Here is a 21580-nt window from a genome sequence, read left to right as displayed (position 1 = left end):
GCCTGTTCCTGCTCCTTAGGACCTTAATTTTGTTTTGGAAAGATTGACCCGTACTCCTTTTAAGCCAGCAGTTTCAGCTTCTGTGCAACATTTATACCTGGAAGACTGTTTTGTTGCTGGCTCGCTGTTCTACTTGGAAGGTTTCATGGCCATTCCTCTTTTTTAGTTTTTTTCATTGAGTCTGGGTCTCTCTTCATACTAAGCCAACCTTTTATGCCGAATGTTGTTAATGAGTTGTCCTTAAGTCTGGCAGTGCAACTCCCTTCCTTTTTTCCTTCTCAGTCTGCTAGTGAGAGGGTCCTGCATATCTTGCATTTGCACAGACAGCTCGTGTATTATTTGGATAAAACGAAGGTCATTTATAAGTATGACCAGCTTTTTTTTTTTTTTTCTTGCCAAGACATTGGGTTTGGCTGTTTCTAAGCAAACCGTCCTGCATGTCTAAGATCATTTATTTTTGTTGTTCTTTTTATGGCAAGTGTCTGTCTACTTCCTTTAGAGTTTATTCCACTAGGGCTGTTTCCTCTTGTGCTTTCTTCAAGTGTTTGGAAACTAGTTCCACTCTTGAAGCTGCCACTTGGTCTTCAGTGCATACCTTTACTAAGCATTATAAATTAGATAATGGTTTGTAGGGCCAGAGCAGGTTTTGCTGTGACCACCTTGTATAGCTTTGTTGAGAGCTATTCACAGCCTTCCACTTCCTACTCCTTTTCTTGAGCTTTTTTACTCTCCCTAAGGTGAAGTGTACTGCACTGGTGCTAAAAGAAGGACTTAATGCAGTTGTGTAAAATCTTACTGTAGTAGTAGATGGCCTTCTCTTCACTGTTGCAGTATTTGGTCCCTCCCTTCACCTCCTTTTTTTTTTTTTTTTTTTTTTTGGGTTTTGATTTGGTTACCTCCTGGCTTATTGTCCCCCTTTTCCATTTGCATTTTCTCCTTCTGGATGTGCGAAGCCTGTTTTGTCTTATGGCGAATGTTCTCTACTGGGGCAATTCAGTTCTGGGTATCTACTTCCGTACATCACCTTTATGCCGTGTGTCCTGTAAAGGAAGCAAACTTGTGACACTACGCAAACAGGATCAAAAGATGTTGGTGTACTGGCTGAATGTTGGGCTATCCTTGGCAGGAGATCCCCAAGGTGATGAATACTGCAGCAGTGAAGAGATGGAAATCTGCTGTTATAATTATATACCTGTACTTTCATTTTTAAGAAGTTAGAATATGTTTGGGCAAATCTGATTGCTTGATATCAGTTGGCTAGCTAGCTGTTAAACCAGGTTGTGGTATTTTTTGCTGATTTCTCTTTCTTACATTCATTCAAGCAGAAGTATGAAGGATACAGTGTCCGAAGCCTTAGAAAGATCTAGGAACAAATCTGTGGTAGGTTGTCTTTTTGTTGTGATTTGGTAGTGCTGAAGAGAGAGTAAAGCTGTTCCACTCTGCGTGGAACACTTTTTGAGTATGGGAAGGAGAGTATTAGATGGGTGATGCATTATTTGTTTTTGTACTCATTTTCAAGTATTTTTGATAGTCTTTTTGCCATTCTGAGAAATTGTCACAAGCTCCACCCTTCTGGATTGGTATGATTTAAGAGATTTCCACAACAGAGGAGTAGAGAGTTCAATGATAGATGTGTGGACAAGAATAGCAGTTGTCAAGTACAAGAGAAATGGGCTTCAACTGGCGAAGAAGTTTTATTGTGGAGACAGAAATTGGTTAAATTAGTAACTGATCCAAAAAGCCTATCAGTAGTGTGGCCAGGAGTTTTAGCTATATGGTTAATAGTTAGAGACTTTGCCTCATCAGTGAAAAGTTTGTTAAACTTGTAAAATGCAGCTGTCAGTTTCATTAGGCAGCAAAGTGGATGTGTTTTTTTTACTTGTTTCAATAGCATATTTATGTATCCAGTAGTGCTTAGACCTAGTTCTGCTACTATGTTGTACTTGGTAGCTCTGATCAAAATTTTAATTTTGCTTCCAAGTGTTTTGTAGGATTGTCATTTTGTATTGTTTGTGCTGCCTTCCACTGTTTCCGTTACATCCATTTTAGTCATGACTTGTTTTATCTTTATAGTCATCCGTGGAGAATTTAATGCTTTTATTGCTTTTTCTATGCATTGGGGCAGTTGCGTTGAGTATGGATAGAAATGAATGGTTGAAATAGTCCAGGGTATCGTCCAATGGAAAAGTTTTTAAAGGATGACAGTTACACTGAGTGGTTTGTTGAAGGTTTCATTACTGAATTGCTTTTTATTACATATCCAGTTGTGTGTAATGATCCTTTTAAGCTTCTAATGTCCTCATGTAAGGTAATTTGGATGATAATCACTAAGAAAATTAGAGAGCATCTGTGATGATAGAACATAGCATATGTCATTAAGTATCCAGTTAATTATGCTATGGTTTCCTGTAGATATTTTATTGTTGTATCTTCCTGCTATCTTAAGTGTGTTGTCTTTTTTTACACTACAATTTTAAATGTTTCCACACATGTTGCTGCTTTGTTTTTATTTTGCTTTATACCGCACTCTCTTCCAGTATAACCGTGTTGCTAGCAATGTGTAATGATAATATTACAATTATTTTATTAGTCAACAGTGCAGTTTTAAGTTATGGTCTCTGCAGATATTTCATTGCTGTAGCTTGCTTTATCACATCCCTGCTCCAGTAGGTTCCTTGTTTAAGCAATCCAGTTTACCAATATTTCCACATTAATAGTAATATCTATAGAATAGTGTTAACATTAGGAAACAAGAAGATATATAGAAGCTGAAGTGCCTTAGTATCTGTAGATAGTGGAATCATCACTCTAGAATGTTCAGGGTGTGAGTAATTGACCTGTAGTAGGTTACAAAAATGAGAGGATGCCTGAGGAATGGAGAAAAAGTGTTTTGTACCGATTCTTAAGAATAAGGGTGATGTGCAGAGCTGTAGTAACTGCAAAGGGATTAAATTGATCAGTCACAGCATGAAGTTATGGGAAAGAGTAGTGGAAACTAGGTTAAGAAGGGACGTGATGATTAGTGATCAGCAGGGTGGCTTCATGCCGGGAAAGAGCACTACAGATGCGATGTTTGCTCTGAGAGTGTTGATGGAGAAGTACAGAGAAGGTCAGAAGGAGTTGCATTGTGTTTTTGTAGACTTAGGGAAAACATATGACAGGGTGCCTAGAGAGGAGTTATGGTATTGTATGAGGAAGTCGGGAGTGTCAGAGAAGTATGTAAGAGTGGTACAGGGTATGTACGAGGGTAGTGTGACAGCGGTGAGGTCTGCGGCAGAGTGACGGATGCGTTTAAGGTGGAGGTGGGATTACATCAAGGATCAGCTCTAAGCCCTTTCTTATTTGAAATGGTGATGGACAGATTGACAGATGAGATCAGACAGGAGTCCCCGTGGACTGTGATGTTTGCGGGTGACATTGTGATCTGTAGTGAGAGTAGGGAACAGGTGGAAGAGACCTTGGAGAGATGGAGATATGCTGTAGAGAGAAGAAGAATGCAGGTCAGCAGGACTAAGACATAATATGTGTGTGTGAATGAGAGGGAGGATAGAGGAATTGTGAGGATGCAAGGAGTAGAGGTGGCGAAGGTGGATGAGTTTAAATACTTGGGATCAATAGTTCAGAGTAGCGGTGAGTGTGGAAGAGAGGTGAAGAAGATAGTACAGGCAGGATGGAGTGGGTGGAGAAGTGTCAGGAGTGATTTTTGACAGACGAGTACCAGTAAGAGTGAAAGGGAAGGTCTACAAGAGGGTAGTGAGACCAGCTTTGTTATATGGGTTGGAGACAGTGGCATTGACAAAAAGACAGAAGTTTGAGCTGGATGTGGCAGAGTTAAAGATGTTAAGATTTGCACCGGGTGTGACGAGGGTGGACAAGATTAGGAATAAGTATATTAGAGGGTCAGCCCAGGTTGGAAGGTTTGGAGACAAAGCCAGAGAGGCTAGATTACGTTGGTTTGGACATGTGCTGAGGAGGGATGCTGAGTATATTGGGAAAAAGATGCTAAGGATGAAGCTACCAGGTAACAGGAAAAGAGGAAGGCCTAAGATAAGGTTTATGGATGTGGTGAGAGAGGACATGCAGGTGGTTGGTGTGACAGAGCAAGATGCAGAGGACAGGAAGAAATGGAAACAGATGATCCGCTGTGGCAACCCCTAACGGGAACAGCCAAAAGAAGAAGATGATGACTGTCCATGTTTTCATTAATAATGCACAAATGTTGCTAGTAATGTCTTAAGAATAGTGCACCCAACTTTAGGGAGCAAACTGATGTCTACAATATGACATGACCTGGTAGGCATGTTCTGTGGCACAAATTGCTGTGGGATGTCCAGGGCTGGAATTATTAAAGTGTGATTGTAAAATATTTTGAAAAATATAACATATCCATAATTAATTTAATAAGTTAAAACATGGTCTGTGACTGTCCTAGAGGGGCTCTATAAAAGTGGCAGTTGCTAAAAATGTAACATTAAAACATTGCAGGTGCCATGAAGTCCACTAATGTAAATGTGTGCTAGACCCACAGGTTATGAATACGAGCAGTATTCCATTATTATAGCTAATACTGCAGGAATGTATTGTACATAAGAGCATTATATTTTTGGGAAGCTATAAACATATTGCATGTTACAAACAAAGGATACTGAACAAATTTTGTTAAGAGGAACACAGATGTATAGCTATTTATCTGATATAGACTGTGTTAGTAGTAAGGATATTCCAGTATTGAGCCTAATATCTTATAAGTTGACCAAGGTGCCATGTGTATAATTAGCTGGTTATGTATTGTGAACAGTAATCATGGGTTATGCAGGGCTGCAGTTACTAGTGTTTACAAAAAAAGTTATGCAAAATGTATAACATATTTCCCATGTTTACATTAATTATGCAGAAATAAAGTGTTTTATAATCATGTTTGGAGTGACATATGCAAGCTGTGAGTGTTTAAAATGACTTTGTAATAGGTTAGAGACTGTGAAAGCTTTTAGAGATATAAGTGTTTGGTGAAGCAGCTATGAGTATCCGTTATGTTTTCTTAGTGGAACTAATATTGCAAAAGCTGTGTAGCCTGTAGTCAAAGAAATGATGCCGTCTTATGTACCCTTCATAGTTGTCTAATATGCACAGTTCTGTAGGTTAATATTGTTGATTTGAAATATCAGAACATGATGTTTATAATTTGCATTGATTGCACGGTGTCACAAAGTAGAGTTGTGTTACCAGTTTGTCATACATCACTGGAAAGCAAATCTCAGGCAAACGATTCCTGTGTTGCTACATTGGGTTCCATCTTGCATGGTTACAAAACTCTAGCCCTTTGTTTGACTATCATAATAATATTTTAGTAGCTAAAATACCATTTTTTCTTTAGTACATTTGCAGTATAAATTCAATATCATTAGACAGCTTTGATACTGACACCAGTACATAGCCCATCATCTACCAAACAATTTTCATAATGTGCACTTTTTTCTAATATGTACTGTTTGAGATATTGCAGTCATATGAGGTATGCTGTTAAAAGATGATTTGGGAGAACACTTCTCAGGAATCAAGTGATCTTCTATTTTGAAAGAAGAGGCAAGGGGATTAATTAGCTTCCTGCTGTCAAGGACTGAATACGTTAAAAACTTATTTGCTTCCAGAAGTTTAAATAGAAAATAATCCAAGATATTCAAAGATAAGTAATTCTAATGGAATACTCTTTCTTTTGTTTTGTAGACCTTACAGCAACAACTTGAAGTCATTCCTGGATATGAAGAACTCCTTGCTGACATTGTAAATATTTGTGTTGATTACTATGAGGATAAAATGTTTCTAACTCCAGGAGAAAAGCACATGCTGTTGAAGGTAATGTTCTCCTTTTAGCGTGATTAATGAGAGAGTCAAGAACTCCTCTCTTGCCATAACTATGGAATTTTCATTCATCCTGCACAGGGCACTGATGTATTATGAAATCTGCTTTTCTCAAGACATGTACACTCAATGTCGAGGGACATTTCAGAGTCAGTGCACATAAGAAAGAGAAGTGTCATGCTGAAAATTGTAGACAGGAGGAAGTTACTAGTAAGGTCTGTAAATCTTGGGCAGAACGTTTTCATAAAGTTTACAGTTAGAGATTGTCAAGGTGAAATTGGATTCTGCCTTTGATAAATTATTTGGAACAGGTTTAGGAACACAGCTGACAAATGTAGTCAAAAGCGTCAGTGAGTTATGGTCATGACTTCCTGATTTTTTTTTTTTTTTGTACTTGGGGTGGACTTTGTAATGAGTACAAGTATTTCTGTGCTTTTACTGCCCATTCCCAGTTGATTAAAAATGTTATCACCTTTATTTTAATATGTTTTGTATCTTTTTATGTTTTTTACTCACAAGTCAGATTATTTGACAGATGTCACACAACTGCCTCTTCTACCTTTTTCTTGACTGTTGTTAAGAGATGTTGAGGACCTCATTTAATTAGACCAAGACCAGTATGATTTCATTAAGATTTGCAAGGTACTCTGCCAGTGTGATTGGTATTCGCAGTCTGGTAAAAAAAGCCATGCTGGCAGGCTATATTATGTTATCACCACTGACTTCTGCTATTGGTTGCTGATCTTGCAGGATCCTTCTTTCTTCTTTTTCAGAATGTGGCTGCATTTCCCAACCACCTCTGGTGCCTAGCAGGAAAGAGTTAAGAGATGCAAAGTTTCCCTTTAAAGTTAAGTAAGTAATTTTGCAGAATAGCATGCTCCGGTGTCATAATGAGATAAAGTGCAAAGTGCAGGCTGTGCTGGAGATGCAGAGGGACACTGATCTGAGCATGACCCATGTAATCCAGGTTTAATTAGTGGCTTGAGTACTTAGTGGCACTACTGGAAAAATGTGTGCACCCTTCCATGGGGGAGGGGTTCCTAACAGGTTCTTGATGCCATTCCCAACCTGACACCTTCCAGAGGACAAGGACAAAGTTGAAGGGGTGAGAGCAAATAGGGGAAGGACATGGGCATAGTCAGCCAAGTGAGTTATGTACCACTTGGCAGCCATGTGTAGTCGTGCAAACAAGCTAGTAGAAAGACATATTGTCACCATGTTGACTTAGATACTGACTTCACCACCCACTCAGGGGTGGTAGATACTGACTTCACACCACCCCCTCAGGGGTGGTAGGTACTTGACTTCACCACCCAATCAGGGGTGGTAAATACTTCACCACCCAGTCAGGGGTGGTAAATACTTGACTTTACCACCCGCTCAGGGGTGGTAGATACTTCACCACCCACTCAGGGGTGGTAGATACTGACTTCACCACCCACTCGGGGGTGGTCAGTGCCTTCATACAAAAAAATAAGTAAAAAAAAAGTCTTACTGCAGGGATACCATTGGAACACTAAAAATCTGCCCCCTAAAGTTTGCCTGGATGAATGTCCTTTGGACCACTATTGCCATGGGGGATCTTAAGGGAATACTTCAACCCCTGGAAGTGAATAGGCTTGAATCTCTTGGGGGAAGCTTGATGATCTGTTGGGAGGGGACATCAAAGAAAGAAATAAAGAAAAGGGAAAAAGGTGTTTACAAAAATGTAAGCTGCCGTAAGAGTCTGTTTTGAGATTGGTGTCTGACCGAGATCCATCTTTACGTGTGCAGTTATATTGCATGTTCTTCTTTTGTGTCAGTAGAAGCTAACAGAATTTATTTGAGCAACATTTTTCAGATAAGGACTAGCATCTTGTTATGGCAGCTTTGGATGGGAGTGGGTTGGTGAATGGTGATAAGTGTATGGTTAGTGCAGTTAGGCATTATGTAGAATGCTAACCCTAACAAGTTAAAGGAATCGAATAAGAAGTTTAAATAGGTAGTCACTGGGAGGTAAATTACCTGGAAGGGTAGTGGTGATATGGATCAATTGGAATAGGTTATTTCTGGAGAGGAGTTGTATTTTCCTTGTGCTGCATCAGGTGGATAACTGAATGGACGAGTTTAGGAGAGCATTCCTTAACTATGTTGGTATCTCACGGAATGAGATAGTATGAATGGAAAATGGTAGTGTCAGGAGGGTAGATATGTGGCATCAGATAGTCATTCAGTGAAGAATGTGGAGAGCAGTGCTAATTCTTATGTTAACACGCTTGGAAAAATTGGAGACACTGCTGAGGTGGGGGTGACAGTTTGGTAGTTTTGGCTCTGTGATTAGTAGACCAGAGTGGTAGCTAATTTAATAAAGTGGGACTAGATTGCTACTCTAGGATGGAATATTTGTAGGTGAAACAGAAAGAATACCATGAAATTGGGGATAGTTCTTTGTTCCAATAGTATTTGCTTGTTTGGACTGTGTGTGTAATAAATGGGAGCAGAAGACCACCAGTCTGAAATGAAGAGAAGCAGGCCTCTGTCTTTCACACTTCTGTTTATGCAGGTTATTTTACTTAAGTTACTTAAGTGTTACTTTCTTTTTTTTTGAAACTACCATCTGTAAATTTCCTAAATTGTTTGGCACATTCTCCTATTTGAAAATTGTAAGCGACTTTTCAAGTTTTGCTTAATTGGTAAGCATGTGGTTACGTTGGATCCCTTACCCATGCATCCTTACTGTGAAGTTTGGCTTCTTACGTTTTCAAAACCAGGCCCTTATGGAAACTGTGCATACTGAATACGTTGACAGTAGATCAAAGATGGTCCACCTGCAGGGGTTAGTTTACCTAGTATAGGGGCAACCTACTCCATAGAAGGGAAGGAGTCCTTTTTCTCTTTGCTTGACACTGATTAGTGAAAGATACATGTTCCATTGTTTCATAGTGCAACGTGCAAGTACTGTCTTAGCATACATGATACGATGTCTTGCATGCCCTTAAATATAATAATTTAAAAGGTGTGTAAAATAAATTAAGAAGCAAAGTTATACTACACGTACTCTGTATTTCCCCCGAGCATCTCAGAAACTTTGACCGAAAGAGCACAGAATGTTTGTAACTGTCTGAACTAGTGCCTTTTGTTTGAAATTATACAAAACATGCTTCTGTGAGAGCAGTGCACCTCTAAAGATTGCCTTTTTATGCGGCTACAGAAGAAAAGAATGTGCCTCTTTCTTAAATGTATAGAGGCGACATTATGAACGTTGAGTACATTTTTTAAATGATAGGTGGGTGGTAAGGGCAACAGTATGAGGTTTGAGTACAAAATAAAAATTTGGGCTGGGCCCCTGCTAAGTAGTACATTTTATTTTGTTAGTTGGTTATTTTTTTGCTTAGTTTTATTTAATGAGTTGTGTACAAGGTAAAAGAACAGCAAGCAAACACATTACCTAGAATGTCTTGTCTACAAAATACTTTATCATACAGAGCTCATATAGAAAAGTGCTGTATCAAGGTATTTGACAGTTAATAGTATTCCAGTGTCCCGGACACTGTTTCACACTACAACTCAACGGGTGTCATTGGACTATGTATTAGCACTATGAGTAAAACAAAAAACATAGCTAAGAAACAGTTTAAATGCCAGAATTACCAGCACAACATCATTACAACTTCTAGAAAGATGAATACAAGAGAAGTCTGCATCAAGAAAACACAAGACATATGTCTGAGGATAAGGTAAAGGTGCAAGGCCTAAAAGATGAGAAGGAAAACAGCTATAAAACTGCAGAAAACCAAAAAGCTGTTAAAACAGCTACCTGATAAAGTAATGGGATATAATCAAATACCAAGAATATAGTACATCAAAGGAAGGGAAGCTGACATACATAACTTAAGAAACATAATGGTCTAAAGAAAAATGTTAGTCTGTAACTTGCCTGGTGTTAAGATATGGAAGCTGTGACGATGTGAGGTATTGCCATCTGTGCCAGGGAGAGAAAGGCAGTGCATCTGTGGCATATGTCAGCATAGTTAGCTGGAGTTTTGTAAATAATTTTGTATCATTTGGCTATCACACTGACTTGTACAGATGCTTGTGTTAAAAATGCATCAACAGTGTTATGACTGTTTAAATGTTTGTTAGGGAAGAGTAGAAGTTTTTGAAATTGTTCTTTAATTTCAAATGGTGCAACAGATCTTTGCAAAATTCTTTGTGTGTATTGTACCAGAGTCAGGTGATCAAATGTGACGTCATTCCAGTAACCGTTTTATATAGAGGTCTGCGTAATGTAATCGCTTTTCCTGGACACAGTTTAGGGAATAAAGCTGGTCTTGGATGGGTAGTTTCCATCTCAAAGAAATGCAATGACCACTGTTAAGTATTTTGTAAATAAGAGTACCTAGGAGATAAGTTTTGGTGACTGGAAGCCATTTTAGACGTTTTGGTGACTGGAAGCCATTTTAGACGTTTTGGTGACTGGAAGCCATTTTAGACATTGTAAGCAGTTACGGTGGTGAAATCTGCTGCTGTGAAGGAGGGCAAATCTGTAAATTGTGTTTTGTGAAGTCTTTGGGAATTTTGTGCCGAGTAAAAGGTCATCAGGGGAAGACCATATTACAGTAGTAAGGATAAGGACATTTTTGACTAGGAAAAAGAGGGGTGAAGAGGAGTCGAGTAAATGAGAGATTCTATAGTAGAGTTTAAGTTGAGATAAGAAGAGTAGCCAAGGTGGGGGTGAAGGAGACAGCCACTTCAGGCACACAAGGTATCAGGCAGCATGATCATGTTCTTTTCCCCCCAGTTTGTGTCTCCTTAATGAACACAAGGGCAGACAGTAGAGTGGGAGGACATTAGGACCTGGGACCTTAGGAGTGAAAGAGTGTGAGATCAGAGAAAGGACATTTTTTCCCTTTTTGTAAGGATGTTGGGAACCAGGCAGTCCTCCATAGAGAAGGAAGGAGCACGAGATTGGGAATGGACATTTGTGAGGTATTTTTGTGCTCTCACGCAGAACGTGAAGGTGTATTGTGTTAGAATTTGGTGCTAATTCTTCTAGGGAGGAGAGCCCGATTGGAGAATGAACTGTTTTGGCTTCTCAACCTAGCATTGTGGAGTGCCAAATATGAAAACAGTACCAGATGATCCAGCTGCATCTCTGGTTGAGATAGAGGTACTGTCTTAGTTGTTTTTATCTCTATGGTAAGGAGTTAGAGAAGGATCAAGGTTTATTTATTAACGATGTGAATGATAATGATGTGGTTATCAAGGATGCTAGTAGCAGGTAGATGAGGGAACGTTTGAAGGGTAAATAGCTTCTACTTCCTGTGTGGTCCCAACCTCTGCCATCTGGGAAAGGAGAGGTTCACATATATTTGTTATTTCACTTCAGTAGACTTAATATGCTTGACTGTGTGTTGTCTTCACAGGTCTCTGTAGATGTTGTGTACTGTTCATTTCGATGCTTCCTGTTAATTTCACTTGATATTTGTTTTAATACTTGTTGATCAAACTGTAGACAGGCATGGTCCTTTGGTCTAATGGTCTGGAATTTACTGTTTGTTCTTGGGGTTCAGGTAGGATTTTTGGTGAAATTCCTGATGTTCTTCATGTTTCACTGTTGCAGTCATTACATTTGGGTGATCTGCCTGCAGGTAGCCCTCAGCTGGCCTGAATATCAAAGTCTTGGTTTCCTGCGTTGAATGCTGTCTCTTCCATGACATCAGGTTGTCAGGGGTATAAAACATGCAGCCAACGCCATTACACCAGTCTTTCTTGTCGCGCAGTGCCCGAAGCAGAAGCAGTTCGCAAGTGCCGGTTGGCTGACTCCTGAAATTTTTGTTTTCGAGTTTCAGAACCGAAGTCTTCAAAAAAGCTAAGTACCCCATTGGGGATCCTTTTTCTTGCACTTAACCAATGTCAGTAAAACTTAACAGTTGTATTACCTGTGGAAAGCAAATACCTCATAAAGATTTTCATTTGGTCCGCATTCCTTGCTTAGGCCCAGACCACGACGTCCCCTCGCTGTCGGTTTTGTGCCTTATTCAACCCCCGGATTATTTGTCAGTTTATTTTTGCAGCAAATTATTTTGGTACTCTGTTTAACTATCCAGAAATGGCTTTGGTAAGCCATCCGAATACCAACATTCTGAAAAAAACGTAAGGTCCAAAACTGCAGACAACGCTTCCGTTAAGCTAGTCGCCAGTTCGCCGGTACTCAGTGAGGGGCTTTTGCAGCCCCTGATTCCCGCTACTTCAGATTTGCAGGCCTCTACTGAGACCCATTCGGAGTCCGGTATGCCGCAAGATGCTTCTTTGACTATGGAACCCTGCGGATGTCTCTACCTTGGATGGGTCCGGAGCCACTGTGCAGGCACCAGCTTCTGAGGGTGTATTCAGGCTTACTAACTTCCATTTCAAACCGATGCCATCTTCTTCTGTAAGGCCTAAAACTCGACCCACACCTAGAAAACAGATGTCTAAACCGCATGGTCAGGCCCATATGCCTAAAAAACAAATGATAAGAATGGCTAAAGACCTTATTACTTTAATTAGGGGAAGCCAGCCTTCATCCTGTAAGAGACCTAGAACTGATTTTCCTTCTGATTCTTCTGATCAGGATTCTGAAATTTCTGCTTCTTCTGAATACCAGGATTTGGCATTGTCTACCTATGAGGATTCTGATGCAGAGGATTCCATTCCCTCTGCTTCCCCTCCAGAAGATTTTTCTTTTGGTGAAACCTTGCACACACTTAGAGAGCATTTCTGCTGGGAAAGCCAGGATTACTCTGACTCCAAAAATAGGCTTTAGGGAATTCTTACTTCTCCCTCAACACAAGCCTTTAGCTATCCTTCCTGTCCTGGACATTGTAAATGCCTTCTTGGAATCTAGCCTAGCTCCAGACACTTTACCTCCAGCTCCCAGGAAGTCTGACAGGTATTTTCAAGTACCTGATTCTCACAAGTTCCTCTTCAAGAATTCTACTGCGGACCCAGAGACCATTTCCCAAGGACCTAAAGGCATTAAGGCTACTACGCCCAAAAGCCATACCCCCTCTGATAGAGATTCCAGGGCCTTGGACAGATGGTAAGAAGGTATACACTTCTACTTTGGACATTAGGGCTCAGTAGCATCCCTCAGTAAGCAGGTGTTAGATGTCATTCTGGAGGCAAGTAGGCCTAGTACTAGAAAATCCTATGCTGAAAAGTGGAAAAGATACTGTTCCTGGAGCCAGACTCAGGGGATGGGCAAAACAGTGCCCAGCTTACCGCATATTCTTCAGTACTTAACAGAGATGCTCCACAAGGGCCTTTCCTTCCCTTCAGTTAAAATTCATGCCTCTGCCATTTCAGCACATTATAATACTGAACCACCCCTCTTTTCTCACCCCCTGCTAAAGCAATCCTCAGAGGGGCCAAAAATTTAATACCTCCCAGGAGATCCCCTACTCCAGCCTAGGACCTTAACTTTGTATTGGAAAAGCTCACTCTACCTCCTTTTGAGCCAGCTGCAACTGCAGAGTTGAAATTACTTTCGTGGAAAACAGCCTTCCTTCTAGCCATCACTTCAGCAAGAAGAGTGTCTGAATTACAGGCCCTCATGGCAGTGGAGAGCTTCATCATCTTCCATGCAGACAGGGTGTCCCTCAGGACCAGTCCTTTCTTTATGCCCAAGGTGGTGTCTAGTGTGGCCCTTAATCAGTCCATTCATTTGCCTACTTTTTTCCCATATCCACAAAACAAAGAAGAATGAATACTGCACTCTTTGGACGTGCACAGACAACTTAGATTTAATTTGGCCAGGACTATGCCTCTCAAAAAATCTGAACAGCTGCTAGTTGGCTTTGCTGCAGGGGCAGAGGGGAAGGCCATTTCAAAGCAAACCATTTCTAAGTGGATAGCCCATTGCATTTATTTCTGCTATAAGCACCATGGAAAACCTACACCACAGGGGATAAGGTCACATTCTACCAGGGCTGCATCTACCTCTACAGCCTTTCTCAGAGGTGTCCCTAACAGGGACATCCTAGAAGCTGCTACCTGGAGCTCTGTACATACCTTCACCAAGCATTACCACATGCCTATTTTTTTCTAAATCCAGAGCTGGTTTTGCCACTGCAGTTTTGCAGAGCTTAATAGCTGGTCCTAATGCTCTCTAGCTTTAGGAATCAACCCAAATGTAATGACTGCAACAGTGAAACACGAAGAACATAGTACAGTTGTGTACACTTACCATAAATGTAGATGTTCAAGTGTATTCACTGTTGCAGTCCTGGTTACCCTCCCTCCAGGCCCCTGACTTCTCTTGGCTATACTTTTCTTCATGTTTAGTGTATTTCAGCTTTTTGGTGTGTTTGCTTTTTGTTGGAGGTGTAATCTAACATATAATTGCTTTCCATTATGGGGGCACCTGACATGTGGGGCAAGAAAAACTGATGTAATGGCATCGGCTGCATGTTTTATACCCATGACGACGTGACGTAATGGAAGAAGAGACAGCATCTGACGCAGGAATCCAAGACTTTGATATTCAGGCCGGCTGAGGGCTACCTGCAGGCAGTTAACCCAAATGTAAGACTGCAAAGGTGAATACACTCGAACTTCTACATTTATGGTAAGTGTACACAACTGTACTTTCTTTTTTATTTTGGGGACTGAGCCCAATGCCCTTGGTTTCAGAGCTTGGTTTGTTTACCTGGATCACTTTGGATTGACACCTTTTTAATATTTTTTTGCAGTCCACTGTCTATTGACCATCAGCTGGCCTGTAATCTAGTATTTTATTCATTCCTCATTGGGAGAGAGCTCTTCCCAATCCATTCATGAGATGAGAGGTAGTTGGGGAGCTGTCATCGTGGCAGCCCTTGGGACTTTTACATTTATGCAGCCAAAGTTCACCCCCTGGTGATGAAGTGACCTTTTTGGAGGCTCTGTGGATATGCAACATTTATGAGATGGGTTTTGGATTAACAGTAGTGTTTGCAGTTGATTATTTCCTGTTGGGCGTCTCTTAGTGACATTTTGGAAGCCACTTTTAATTTTATATTTAATGATTGATTTTTATTACTGTACTTTATAATTTATGTTTGTAGTGCTGTGTTGCATTGGTTACATTTGTTTTGTGCCTGGTACTATTTTTGTTTTTGTTTGTTGAATTTTTATTCAGACTGCATTAGCTCTAAATAATACTGCAACATTTTATTACTGCATTTAATTTTCTTTGCTTCACCCTGATATCCGTGATCAGGATGAACCACTTAATAGGGCATTTTTTCCTTTTGGGATTTAAGGAGATGTATTTAGACAAGGCAGTATTGGGAGTCGCTGTCTTCGGAGGGAATGAGAAGATTATTACCCCTGTCTCTGGCATGGTGCCTGGCCATTTTCACCCATGCCATGATGGGTGTAATTAATGCTTCAGCCCCTCAAGTTCATCCTCCCCAACTCTGCTTGCCTTCAGTTGTGCTGTTAGTTGAATATTGTTCAGTTGGTTAGCAGTCAGGGCTTCATTACTCTGAGTTGTTGGACCAGGATGATTGCTTCTCATCTTGTGCTTTGTAGATGACCTTTAGGTTTTCAGTTCAGCTAGGTTGCAGTTGGTGTGGGTGAATGCCTTTTTTAGCACAGTGTTGGGTTTATGTAAAATTGTACGTGTTGTTGCATCTTCTATTGTCCTATGCCACTTAAGTGCTATTTTTCTTGTCTGTTGTCATTACTTTTGTGGGCCTGACTTTTTCAGTCTGAGTATATCCTTTGGTGATGGCTTAATTGTAACTAACTTCTCACTTCTGAAACTAAATTTCTGCATTGCTTTTTGTCAGTATCAGGTGTAGGACTGCTCATTTATAAGCAGAGTTTAGTACTTAGAGACACTGCACCTCGTGACACATTGAGAATGTGTGCTGCTGCAGGTAATAGTGCTGTACTTAACATGTGGCTTGATTTACACCCCTCCTCAGTAATCAGCAGCAGTGTCTCCTATCTCGCTTTTAACTATTTGTAATGCTCTGTTTTTATCTTTCCTAAATTACTGCTTATTTTTAAATTGTGATACCTTTCAGATTTTATTGTGGTGGTTGTTTTTAGGTAGGTGTGCCTGACAGAAGCCTTTTGAAGATGAAAATTATAGTAATCACAATGAAGCTTTAAAAATGTATCAAGTGAAAAAGCTATGTAAAACAAGCCATAATTACAGAAAAACAATTACAAAGGCTTTGCCTGAATTGCCTGTCTTGGTGACAGATCTTCATATATATGTAAAACTAGCAGAAGCCTCCTTGTAAACATTGTTTCAGTGCTGTGCTCTGTTTAGCCACACAGCATTATTTGAACCATGTAATGGTGTGCAGAAATTTTGGTTGTTTAATTTACAAATTTGCAGGGCTAGTGTTTCCTATACTTGTGTCAAGAAAACCCCAGCATTATAGGGGAAGTATGAAAGAATATACTCAAAACAATTCCACTTATATTTCCCTGTGTTAGCATTTTAACTTCACTTTTTTTCTGTATATTTGTTTAGTTAAAAAGTCCAAGGAGCTCTCTCTATGTTAACATATTTGTAGAAAATGGTTTGTTATTGCTGTACATTTCTTATTTCTTAGACCAGTAAATACTACTAAATCTTCAGACATCACTACTGAAATAAACCTACACCTTTTATGGATTTGTTTCTCATTTTTTTAAGTAGCTTTTTAGGTAATTCGGATAATTTTATAGAGAGGAATGACAAATTAAAATATCAGCATCTTATTTATAATTTGTTAAAATACCATTTTAAGGTCTTGTGAGCTTTTATATTTTTGCCCACTTTAGCAGTGTTGTGTAAATATATCGCCTCACCTCTGTTTCTTCTTCCATCTTCCCACATCCTTAAAGGAAGAAATGCCCTGTTCAGTAGTTCATCCTGTCCACAGATGTCTGGGTGAAACAAAGAAAATCAAATCCAGTAATAAAATATAAATTTGAAGTGAAAATAGCCAACCTGTTAGACGAAAGGTTTGGCAGAAATGTCACCCCCCCCCCTGTCCCTTTCAAACATTCCACAAAGCATTGCCACTACATTTCCCCCACCTTGCATCTCCAAAGAGCAAATCATTAATGCTCTCGCCAAGGCCAAAAACGCATCCTATATAGGACTGGATGGCATCCCAGGTTGCTTTTTAAATGGCCTAAAACATGAGTTAGCTACTCCATTAGGTACTGTCTTCCGCCGCAGCCTGAGTACTGGTTTTGTCCCTGCTGAATGGAAAACAGTAACCATCATCCCCCTTCATATAGGGGGTACAGAAATACACCCTGGGAACTATGGGCCCATAAAGCTTAACTAGCCTTATCTGTAAGGGCATGGAACAAATTATCATAGACCTTATACATAAGGAGATCTCCAAATCCTTAAGCTGACACAACTTGGCTTTGTCAAAGACAGGTCATGCCTGTTAAACCTGGTGGACTTCTTAGAAAATGTCACCAGAGCCATAGAAGAAGGCAGATCTGTGCATACATCCTACCTTCACTTAGCCAAGGGCTTCGACACAATCTCACATGTGGGCATCAATGATAAACTCATTTGAATATCAACCCTTATGTAGTCAGGTGGGTTGCTAACTGGCTCACCAACAGATCACACTCAAAGTTTGGGACTTTACATCAACCCAGTAGACCTGTCACCAGTTGGGTTCCACAGGGGTCAGTGCTGGGCCCACTGTTGTTTGGAATATACTTCTCAGAAGTTCAGGCCAAAACAGGGGGACTGTGGCTAAGTTTACTGAAACTGCAAATTAGGTGCAATCATTGAATCCTCAAATTATATCAATATACTTCAAGAGGGACTTACACAAACCAATGATTGGTGCCAAAGCGATGGACTCAAACTCAGTGCTAAAAAATGCATTATCATTCCCTTCAGTAAAAATTATATCCCTGCAAATTATCATATAAATAATACCCTAAGTAACTCAGTAGTGAGAAACTTGGGAGCGCAAGTTGACAGCAGCCTAAACTTTGACCACCATGTGTCTACTGTAGTAAGGATGATATTCTACGTAGCACACCTCATTAGCAAAGGCATTGCCTCAAGAGCGAAAGAGGTTATAAAACCCCTGTACTCGACCCGCATCAGGCCAGTAACTGAGTACAATACTCCCTTTGGTATGTACCTTACCAGGCTTCTGCAGCAACTTGTGAGTCCTCAGAAATTTCTAACCAAGAAAATTCAGGGTCTCCACCACATTTCATACACTGATAGACTGAAGTCACTGTCAGTGTACTCAGTAGTGTGCAGGCTACTTAGAGGAGACTTGTGCCTGGCCTACAGAGCAATTTCTGATCCAAGCCTAATGGAAGGGCTGCACATCTGCAAGTCAAATAGGACAAGGGTCATCTGCTCCAGGGGCCTAAACCTGGCCTGTGACATAAATAGGACCTGCTGGAAAGACAGATATGTTACTTAGAGGTTGCAACTCCTCTGGAACAGGCTACCAGTCCACAACAAACAAAGCCCTTCTGTAACCCTGTTTAAGTGTAGACTGGATGGGAAACTGTAAATTCCTGCCAGGGATTTCACCTATGACCCTCCTAGTTATGGGCAGTTGTTGCTAACTAAGATCTTGACTTTAGGCAAGATCCTTTATATTAGGTTTCTCTAGTACTACATTGGGTACACTCGGCTGTGCTCAGAAAGACCTTCAGGTCAATAGCCCAGTAACCACCTATGAACCTATAAGTTATCAGGATGGTAACATGACATTTAGAAATCAGAGGTATAGCTCAATAATATGGTGGAGTTACATAGTCTGTCTACATTGTACATGCAGTTTATATTGTTGGTACAGCTTTTGTAAGAAATTTGGTAGCTTATGGCAGATACTCTTATTTGTATAGGCACAAAACTGACAGGTAAGATTAAAAGTGACATTTGAGGCAACTAAATACATTTAAAAAAATACATCATTAAGTAATCTGGGCTTTGCTGCTGGGGGGAAAAAAGCAAATTAAAGTGGAAGCATTTGCAGGTCAGCTAGGAGTGTTGCTGTTGTAAGAAATGAGTTTCTGCAGTCTGATCATGTGTTGCTGAAGCATTGTTTCTGGATGTTCTTCATCTCACATTGCTGCAGTCCTTACACTTGGGTAGTCCGCTGTCCTCGGTCGGCCCGAATATCAAAGTATAAGGCTGACGTCGGTCAAGGCGCATTTGACTGACATCAGGACGTCAGGGTACAAATGCGCATGACCGACGTCATATCCTCAGTCTTTTTTGCCGCATGGTCCGATGCAGAAGCAGCATTGCAAGTGCCGGTTGGCGTTCTGAAATTTTTCGATTTCGGAGTTTCAGACCGAGTCAAAGTTGGCTACCGTTGGGGAATATTTTAGTTTTTTCTTGCCTCAGTGGTTTACCGGATGTCAGAAAAAGTGAATAATTGTATTTCTTGTGGAAACAGATACCGCATAGAGACTATCATACTTTGTGTATTCCTTGTTTAGGGCCTGAGCACGACGTTGTTGGGTGTCGCTCTTGTGCTAGATTTAATAAGCGCACTATAAAGAGAAGGTTAGATTGTGCCAGGTTAGTCTTCGGAAGCGGTGCAATTATAAAATGCCGCCGGATGCTCCGACGCCAAGAAGCGCAAGGACAAAGCAGTTAAGCCTAGGCTAGAAGAACCGTCCGGGACGGGTTCTTTAGAGGTGTCGGTGGAGCCGTGGTTCCACCGGAGGTTTCTTTGGGATCCCAGGGAGAGACTTTGTTATTGCAGGATGTGGCCTCTCAGGAGGCAGGTCAGGCTGATGGGGCTTCTCAGGTTACTATACTCCCCTCCCTTCCTAGGGTGGTTAGGCCCTCTCCTTCTGTTTCCAAGGCTTCTCCCAGAGGCAGGCCAGGTTTAGCTTTGGTTGGTGTCACCCCTAGTTCTTCAGGAACTGTGCCCAAGAAGCATATGCTTAAAATGGCAGAAGATTTGATTACTTTGATTAGGGGTTCTTTGCCCCTCCTGATAAGAGACCTAGGGTGGAGCCTGAGCTAGGAGTTTTGAGCAGGCTTCGGATGTTTCAGAGTCTTCGGCTGAAGACTTGCAGGAGTATTCTCCTTATTCTGATTCTGATGTGGATGATTCTACTCCTTCTGCTTCTCCTCCTGAGGATTTTTCTTTTCAGAAACTCTTCATTCCATGAGGGAGCATTTTAAGTGGGAAGGTCAGGACTTCTCTGATTCCAGGAAAAGGCTTAGGGAATTTTGTTTTACCCCAGCATAGGCCTTTGGCTATACCTCCTGTTTTGGATGTGGTGGAAGATGTTTTTACAGAGGCTTCTCTTAATCCTGATTCTTTGCCTCCTGCTCCTGTTAAACCGGATAGGTATTACAGGGTGCCTGAAGCTCATAAGTATCTTTTTAAGAGTCCTAGGGCAGACCCAGAAACTGTTAGTCAGGGGCCTAAAGGTGTTAAGGCTTCTGTTGTCAAGAATCCGGTTCCTACAGATAAAGAGGCCAGGGCCTTGGACAGAAGGGGAAAGAAAGTTTATACTTCTTCCACTCTAGCTATGAGGGCTTTGAATTGCCAGTTTCACATGTTGAAATACCAAAACTATCTCCTTTCACAATTGAAGTCTAAGGTTGATGCTCTGGAAGGTATTGATTGTAAAGAGTTACAAGATTTAGTACATGTTTCTGAACAGGTGGGTAAGCATTCTTTGCAATGTGGTTTTGATGCTGTACAGGCCTCGTCTAGGGTGGCTGCCACTGGGTCACTTCTTCGCAGGCACGCCTGGCTGAGGGATCAGAATTTATCTGACCATGTTAAAACAAGGATTTTAGATGCTCCTTTGCAATCTGATGTGTTGTTTGGTTCTCCTGTTGAGGCAGTTTTAAAGAAAATGGAAGACAAGGCTAAGTCTATGCAGACTGTTAAAGATTTTTTGCAGGTTCAGCCTCCAAAGTTTAGTAGAAATTGGCCTACTAAGGGGTGGACGTATCCTTCTTATGACTCCCAGTCTAGGGGTAGATCTAGACGTGGTAGGGGCAGAGCTCAGGGCTCTTTCAGGCCTAGAACAGGAGTTCTCCTGCACAGTCTTGGTGAGGGCAGGGGTCAGTCCTTTCGTAAACAGACCCAATGACCTACCTTTTCAGCTGCCAGAGCCTTCGCCTGGCAGCACCTTTGGGAGGAAGGTTGGCACTTTTCAAAGAAAATTGGAGTTTAATTACCCAAGACAGATGGGTATTGGATATCATACACCACGGTTACAGGTTTTACTTCCATACCTTGCCTCCTTTCAAAGGCATGCCAGACGTTCCTCCTCAACAAAGAATAAAGGCTCACAAGCAAATTTCTCTGTTACTCCAAATAGGGGCCATACAGCCGGTCCCTATGCCAGAAGTGGGCCTAGGATTTTATTCTCGCCTGTTCCTAGTACCAAAGAAAGGGAACACGTGGAGACCAATTTTGGATTTATCTATCCTCAACACTTATCTGGACATTCCCAAGTTCAAAATGTTGACGTTACAGCAGCTTTTACCTCTGCTGGACAAAGATCATTGGATGGTAACTTTGGATCTCAAGGAGGCTTATCTTCATGTTCCTATCAGACTGAGTTGCAGGAAGTATCTGCGAGCTGGGACTTCTCATTATCAGTTCTCTGCATTGCCCTTTGGCTTATCTACTGCGCCCAGTGTTCACAAAAGTTCTGGCTCCAGTGATAGCTTTCCTCAGGTTAAAAGGAATACAGATCTATCCTTATTTGGACGATTGCCTGATTCTGG

The 21580-nt window shown here is 40.9% G+C and overlaps 1 protein-coding gene across 1 annotated transcript in view; it reads left to right on the top strand.

Moving 5' to 3' along the window:
• The window catches only part of CYFIP1 (cytoplasmic FMR1 interacting protein 1), a 2370671-nt gene that overhangs the window by 578666 nt on the left and 1770425 nt on the right, over nucleotides 1-21580 (top strand). The window contains exon 7 of the mRNA XM_044072062.1: nucleotides 5725-5853. Coding sequence (XP_043927997.1) covers nucleotides 5725-5853 — 129 coding nt within the window. The remainder of the gene's footprint in view (nucleotides 1-5724; nucleotides 5854-21580) is intronic.

The sequence above is a fragment of the Protopterus annectens genome, chromosome 5.part0, assembly GCF_019279795.1.
Source record: "Protopterus annectens isolate FY-2018-M chromosome 5.part0, PAN1.0, whole genome shotgun sequence".
NCBI lineage: Eukaryota > Metazoa > Chordata > Ceratodontiformes > Protopteridae > Protopterus > Protopterus annectens.
This window is presented reverse-complemented; position numbering and strand designations above follow the sequence as displayed.